This window comes from Nematolebias whitei, chromosome 2 (assembly GCF_014905685.2).
Source record: "Nematolebias whitei isolate Nwh7 chromosome 2, NemWhi1, whole genome shotgun sequence".
NCBI classification, from domain to species: Eukaryota; Metazoa; Chordata; class Actinopteri; order Cyprinodontiformes; family Rivulidae; genus Nematolebias; species Nematolebias whitei.
Genome location: NC_056499.1, coordinates 62063652 through 62071667, shown reverse-complemented (window position 1 = coordinate 62071667; position 8016 = coordinate 62063652). Strand labels below are relative to the sequence as shown.

At 41.6% G+C, this 8016-nt stretch overlaps 1 protein-coding gene across 1 annotated transcript in view; it reads left to right on the top strand.

The window, feature by feature from the left end:
- The first annotated feature begins 3752 nt into the window (after nt 1-3752).
- cdhr5a (cadherin-related family member 5a) overlaps nt 3753-8016 on the top strand; it is an 86317-nt gene continuing 82053 nt past the window's right edge. Inside the window, exon 1 of the mRNA XM_037695213.1 lies at nt 3753-3864. Coding sequence (XP_037551141.1) covers nt 3753-3864 — 112 coding nt within the window. The remainder of the gene's footprint in view (nt 3865-8016) is intronic.

Genomic DNA, 8016 nt, shown 5'->3' with positions numbered 1-8016 from the left:
ATAATAATAATAATAATAATAATAATAATAATAATAATAATAATAATTTTATTTAAAAAGCGCCTTTCATGACACCCAAGGACACTTTACAGTAAGAACAAAGATCAACAGGAATAAATTACATAAAGAATATAAAATACATACAGAATATAAAATGCGTAAATAATATAAAATACATACAGCAAAGTTAAGGATAATCGAGTCTAAAGAGATGTGTTTTCAGAGCAGTCTTGAATATAGAAAGAGAGGTGGTGTTTCTTAAGTCAGGGGGTAGAGAGTTCCAGAGATGAGGGGCAGAGCAGGTGAAGGCCCTGCTCCCCATGGTGGAGAGGCAGGCAGAGGGTGTAGTGAAGAGGAGGATCTGAGAGAGCGAGAGGGGATGGAGATATGTAGGAGGTCAGATAGGTACGGAGGGGCAAGGTTGTGGATAGCTTTGAAAGTGAGAAGAAGAATTTTGAAGACGATGCGTGATTTAACCGGGAGCCAGTGGAGCTGCTGCAGGACTGGAGTGATGTGGTTATAGGAGGAGGTTTGAGTGATGACACGGGCAGCTGAGTTCTGGACCAATTGTAACTTCTGGAGAGATGTATGTAGGGGTTCACCCCAGTGAACGAGAGGGTAGGCTCCCTCCGCCTACGTGTGTGTGTGTGTGTGTGTGTGTGTGTGTGGGGGGGGGGTGTCTGACTGTTGTTTGTGCTTATGCGCCAAACAGCAGTTCAGATTATCCACCCTTTTGGAGTCCTTGGAGGGGGTACGGAAGAGTGCACCTCCTGGGGACTCCCTTGTTTTACTGGGGGACTTCAACGCTCTTGTGGGCAAAGACAGTGAGACTTGGAGGGGTGTGGTCGTGAAGAATGGCTGCCTTGATCTGGTATTCTGTTATTGGACTTCTGTGCTTGTCATCGATTGTCCATAACGGACACCATGTTCAACCAAAAGGGTATCTGTATGTGCTCTTTGCACCATGACACCATAGGCTGCTGTTCAATGATCAACTTTGTTGTCATCTCATCTGGTCTACGGCTGCATGTCTTGGACACTCAGGTGAAGAGTGGGGCAGAGCTGTCCCATTACCACTACCTGGTGGTGAGTTGGCTCCGATGGTGGGGGAGGATGCCGGTCAGACCTGGCAGACCCAAACGTATTGTGAGGGTCTGCTGGGAACGTCTGGCAGAGTCTCCCATGAGATGGAACTTTAACTCCCACCTCCTGGAGAATTTGAACACATTCCGGGGGAGGTGGGGGACATTGAGTCCGAGTGGGCCATGTTTCGCACCTCCATTGTCGATGCGGTTTATCGGAGCTGTGGCTCCAAGGTTGTTGGTGCCTGTCGTGGTGGTAACCCTCAAACCCGGTGGTGAACACTGGTGGTGAGGGATGCTGTCAGGCTGAAGGAGTCATATCGGGCCTTTTTGGCCTGTGGGACCCCAGAAGCAGCTGATTGGTACTGGCAGTCCAAACAACATGCAGCTAGAGTGGTTGCTGAGGCAAAAACTCTGGCATGGGAATTTCAGAGAGGCCCTGGAGAATGACTTCTGTATGGCTTTGAGGCGATTCTGGTCTACCATCCGGCATCTCAGTGGTGGGAAAGCGGTACGCCACCAACACTATTTATAGTGGAGGTGGTGTGCTGCTGATCTCAACTCAGGATGTCATGGGTCAGTGGGCAGAATATTTTGAAGACCTCCTCAATCCCACCAGCACACCTTCCACTGAGGAAGCAGAGCCAGGGGCTTTGGGTTGGGCTCTCCAATCTCTGGTGCTGAGATCACCGAGGTGGTTAAAAAGCTTCTTGGTGGCAGGGCCCCAGGGGTGGATGAGATTCACCCAGATTTCCTTAAGGCTCTGGATATTGTGGGGTTGTGTTGGCTTACATGACTCTGCAATTTTGCATGGACATCAGGGGCAGTTCCCCTGGATTGGCAGACTGGGGTGGTGGTCCCCCTATTCAAAAAGGGGGACCATACAGTATGTTCCAACTACAAGGGGATCATGCTCTTAAGCCTCCCTGGTAAGGTCCATTCAAGAGTTCTGGTGAGGAGGGTCTGTCGGATAGTCGAGCCTTGGATTCAGGAGGAGCAGTGTGGTTTTCGTCTTGGTTGTGGAACAGTGGACCAGCTCTACACCATCAGCAGGGTCCTGGAAGGTGCGGAGGAGTTTGCACAACCAGCCTGCATGTGCTTTGTGGACTTGGAGAAGGCGTTCAACTGTTCAATCTTGGGATCTTGTTCACGAATGAGGGAAAAATGGAGTGTGAGATCGATAGGTGGTTAGGTGCAGTGTCGGCACTGTACCAGTCTGTCGTGGTGAAGAGAGAGCTGAGTCAAGAGGTGAAGCTCTCAATTTACCAGTCGATCTACGTTCCTTCCCTCATCTATGGTCATGAGATTTGGGTTGTGACCGAAAGAAAGAAATCACAGATACAGGTGGCCGAAATGAGTTTTCTCCACAGGGTGTCTGGGATATCCTTTAGAGATAGGTTGAGAAGCTCTGTCATTTGGGAGGGACTCAGAGTAGAGTCGTTGCTTCTCTACATTGAGAGAAGCCAGTTGAGTTGGCTTGTGTATCTGGTTAGGATGCCTCCTGGACACCTCCCTGGTGAGGTGTTCTGGGCACGTCCCACCAGGAGGAGACCCAGAGGAAGACCCAGGATATGCTGGAGGGACTATGTTTCTTGGCTGGCCTGGGAACACCTTGGGATTTCCCCGCAGGAGCTGGCCCAAGTGGCTGGGGAGAGGGAAGTCTGATCCTGCCTACTTAGGCTGCTACCCCCGTGACCCGACCCAGATAAGTGGAAGAAGATGGATGGATGGATGGATGGATGTTTACCTTGTATATGAAAAAGTTGCTACCTCTATCATTTGAGGAAACTATGCATTAAGATTCATCCATCCATCCATCCATTATCTTTACCCGCTTATTCCATTTTGGATCACGGGGGTCTCTGGTGCCCATGTCCAGCAATCACTGTGCGAGGGGCGGGGTACACCCTGGACGGGTCGCAAGTCCATCACAGGGCCACATAGAGACAAACAAGACAAACAACCATTCACTCTCTCACTCACACCTAGGGACAATTTAGAGTTACCAATCAGCCTAACATGCATGTTTTTGGTCTGTGGGAGGAAACCGGAGCACCCGGAGAAAACCCACGCATGCACGGAGAGAACATGCAAACTCCACCCAGAAAGGCCCCTGGACTGGGGTTTGAACCAAGGACCTACTCGCTGAGAGGCAGCATCTCTACCAGTTGCGCCACCGTGCTGCCCGCATTAAGATTCTATATTGTTTAAAAATATATTTTTCTGGAATTATTGGGTGACTGAAAAATAATCTACGGTATCCAAGGCCACCATTGGCCACCCCCTGGCTCCACCACTGCTCCTGATGGTGGATAAAATGTCTCTCTCCTGTCTCCTTGATCTGTCAGTCCTTTGAGTTGCCTCAGACAGTAAAAAAAAACTTCCTCTGTTCTTTTCTACAATGTAACTATTACTAACTTATCTTGCAGCAAAAAAGATTATGGTTTACTTTAATTCTCTGTTCAATTCCAGTCCAGAAAAACACTAATCTTGAAAACTACAAACATTCATCATTCAGCAACGATGACAACAGTTATAGTACTACTTGTTTTTTGTTGTTGTTATTGTTGTTGTTGTTGTTTGTATCGTTACAAAATTTGGCAGGTCTTCTTTTAAATTTTTCAGAAAAAATTAAATACATTTCTGGTGAAATAGTAAAGTACAAAAAAAATGACTGATTTGAATTTACAGGAAGGCCCTTTGGTGCTTGAACCTGGACCCGTGTTTGCCAAGGATGGAGACAAGAACCGGAGTGAACATATCAGCTACAAAATACTACAAGGTTTTTTATAAAACACACATTTGACAGAAATTTGTTTTTTATTACTTTAATAAAAATTAAGAATATGTTTTAGCATATTTCATTGTCTTAAATTTCAAGTGTTATTCATTTAAACAATATAGGTATGGTATTTAAAAAAACGCACCATTATACAATAAATCAGAAGATAACTTTGACAGCAGAACTTGTTCGACAGTTTCATAACACAAACAAATGTGCTCACTGCTTTCTTACCATTTAGAGTTACAAAGCTCTAGTTTGATTGACTGCTATCTAATTAAGTATGTCTGCTGAATGAGCTGAATGATTTCTTCACTTGCTTTGAGATGCACAACACCACGCCGCACAGAAAACCCCACCCCCTTCTGATGACCATGTAATGATACTGTCCTCGGACAGTGGCAGGAGATCTTTAGTCAGGATCCATGTACAGAAAGCTTCTAGGCAACATACCTGGTCAGGTACCGAGAGACTGTACAGCTGAACTCACACGTCTTCATAGATGTCTTCAGTATCACACTGAGTAAGACTGTTGTCCCCACATGCATCAAAGCCACCACCATCATCCCAGTCCCCCAAAAGTCCTCTCCCCGATGCTTAAGAACTACAATCTCATTGCACTCTAATGAGCCTCCACTGTGAGGGGCGAATAGTTCCAGTCTACAACGAGGCCTCTTATATAAAGCTTGGAACTCTACACACACCAGATCATTTGGAATTGATGGCTCAAGTTATAGCTCAAGCATAGCCTTTAAAAACCTAATAGAGTCTTTTGGTTTTACCCAAAACGTCCAAATATCTACTCACTCTCATCATCACACCCTTGACCTGGTTCTGACCTATTGCATCAAGATTATTAACTTAGTAATACATCCTCAAAGTCCTGTTCTGTTTGATCATTTTTTAAATAACCTTTGAGTTTACAATAAGCGACAACACAGTCACTGAGAGTAAATTTCACCTTAGCAAGTGCTTATCAGAAAATGCTGTAACCAAATTAAAGATTATTTTCCATCTTTTTCCTCGTCTTGCAGAGTAATACATCAGAGAGCAGTGGCTTATGTCATCTAGTTGATAATTTTACAACTACTTTGCAAACTTCACTCAATAAAGCTGTTCCACTGAAAAAGAAAGTAATTAATCAAAGGAGATTAACACCTTGGTTCAATTCTGAATTACGTACTTTAAAACAGACATCTAAGAATCTAGAAGGAAAATGGTGCTCCACTAATGTTGAGGAATCTTACTTATCCTGGAGAGATAGCCTGCTAACCAGGGCTGATGTAAACAAAAATTTTAGTAATTGAGTAATCTATAGATTACTCTGGCAATTATTAGAGTATCGAAAGCTAAATTTGTCAGGTTCTGAAGTAACTACCGTACTCATTTTATGAGTAATACAAATACATGAAAAAAGAACATTAAACAACCCAATTAATTCCTCTTTTTAAAATATTTTATTGTGTAAGTTGAATTATTTTTAAACATCACATAAAAATCTAAACACTAAAATAATTTTTATGGATTGGAAAACTAAATGGAATTTACAAAGTAGGATCTGGGAGGAAGGACATCATTTGGATTGAAGGTGGAGAGGATCTTGTGGATCATCTTCCACCAGGACAGCAGCTGCATGTCTGCGATGATCACATTTAAAATGCTGTTTGTGAACTCAGCTGCTGCTCAACCAACATCCTGGAGCTGTTTGGACGAAGCTGTCCAACGTACGACTCTGACATTCACTGGGAAGAAGAAAAAAAATATTATTTGTTTGTGCATTGTTATTCCTTAATACATTTTCAAGTGTAATTCACTGGATATTATAAAATTATCTAATATTGTTAAGCAATCTACACTTTCTGATGACCTGCTGCGATCAAAGTAACATTAGTGTCAGTTGTATTTGATTTATGGTGAGGTTTGAGGATGCTTTAATTAAAAACCCCTGTCACTGAATTATTTTAACCATCACATAAAAATCTAGATGCTGCAAATACTTTTTATGGATTGGAAAATTGAGTGGAATCTTTATGTTAGAAACTGAGTAAGATAGATAGATAATGTAAAGTTTGAGTTTGTACAATGAGTTCTGCAGACTATTATTATTTAGTCTTGATTGATTTGCTATAAACAAATATGACAGTAGTAATACATGCAGATTAATCTTTGTTTTTAAGTCATAAGCAGCAGCAGCAAGAAGAAAAAAAAATCCTACTAACTCATTTAAAGACATTTACACTTGAAATATTCACCCTAAATATCTCATTTAAATGAGGATGGAAGTACAGCAATAAATAAATGTGTTTCAGCTCATGCCGTCAGTCTGTTGCTGGGTTTTTATCATTAACAAACTTGCATCAAGTCCTGCATAGTTTGTTTTTTTCCTCACACATCGTACAGACCCTGCCAGGAAGCCACTATGATTAATCAGTAGATTTAACATTAGCAAAAATATGCCTCATTGTATATCTATAACACAACAGATTATCACACATTTAGGTTAATGTATTTTGCAAAGGGAACATGATATCCGTTACAGCTGCAGATGAGTTTGGTGCATAGAGCGAGTGTTTTCTCTTCAGACGCTGCAACATAGACACAACGTGCTGTTGTGGTTAATTCAGTTCTGCTTTGCAGTGGAAGCATTTTGCTGTGTTGTCTTTTCTGTTTAGCCTAAAATGTTCCCAAACTTTTGACAGTTTTTGTTGTTTTTGGGGCTCTTCTAGCAATCTCTGTTCCCTCCATAGCTACAAATTTAGCACATACGTGTTAGCAGAAGTGTTAGCGGAAGCGCTAGCGTTATGTAGCACAAAAACCTTCCGGCTAGACCACAGCGCTCTGAATGTTTTAACAAAGCTCTGAGGCAGATAAATTTGCCTCAAGGATTTTTGTAATTGAGGTCCTCGAATGATTCAAGGAATCATTTCAGCCCTACTGCTAACATACAAAAAAAGTGTTCCGTAATGCTAGAACTTTATTTTATTCATCTTTAATTGATGAGCATAAAAATAATCCCAGGTTCCTTTTCAGTACCATAGCTAGTCTAATGAAAAATCCTATCTCGGATGATTCATGTATTCTACAACTATAAGCAGTGATGCCATCATGAAATTCTTTATAAATAAAATTGTTTCAATTATGGAAAAATTCCATCCAGCATTCCTAGTATTGCCTCTGGTTCGGTGTCAGACGAGACAACTTTAAAAAGGTCACTAGAACCTGATTTTTGTTTGAATTGATTTTGTCCTCTTGAACTCTCTGAATTGTCAAAAACAATAGCTTCATCCAAACCATCCACATGCCTGCTAGATCCCAACCCAACCAGACTGTTTAAAGAGGTATTTCCCTTAATTAATAACCACATCTTGGATATGACAAAATTGTCTCTAATAAATGTTTATGAACCACAGAGCTTTAAGATTTCTGTAATTAAACCTTTACTTAAGAAACAACCTTGACTCAGGAATCCTAGCCGGTTACAGACCTATATCTAATCTAACTTTCATCTCAAAAATTCTAGAGAAAATAGTTGCAGGTCAGTTACATGAACATCTACAAAGAAATAATCTGTTTGAAAAAATCTAGTTTATCTCAAGTCCCAGTACATCCCTGCAGTACAGCGGCAGCCAATGACTGTGAGAACTGTACGGCTGTGGCCACAGGAGGCAATGTAGGGCTGCTTTGAGGCAACTGACTGGGATATTTTCTGTGACGCACATGGGAATGTCTCAATCTACCAAGTGCCCAGTGGAGTTACCACCTGAGTTATGGCCAAACCCCACTGCAGCCTCTCCTGAAAGGCATATCTTGAACTAAGCCTAACACTTGAGTATTATCCAGAGTAATTTTAGGTTTGTTCAACTTAGGCTGTGTTGAAGGTGACTCACCCAGCCTCAAATAACAAACTACTGTCTGCTGGAATGTTTCCATATTTTAATGTATCATGTATTTTAGAATGATTTTAACTGAATGTTTTTAATTGATTTAGCAAAGTTTGGTTTTAAAAGTTTTTTAGAAGTTTTTAATCACATTTTAATTTTGTTTTATAAGCCAGATGTCAAAGACAAATCCCCATTTCATTGAATGTTATGGACAATAAAGTTGAATTGATTGATTGATTGATTGATTGATTGATTGATTGATTGATTGATT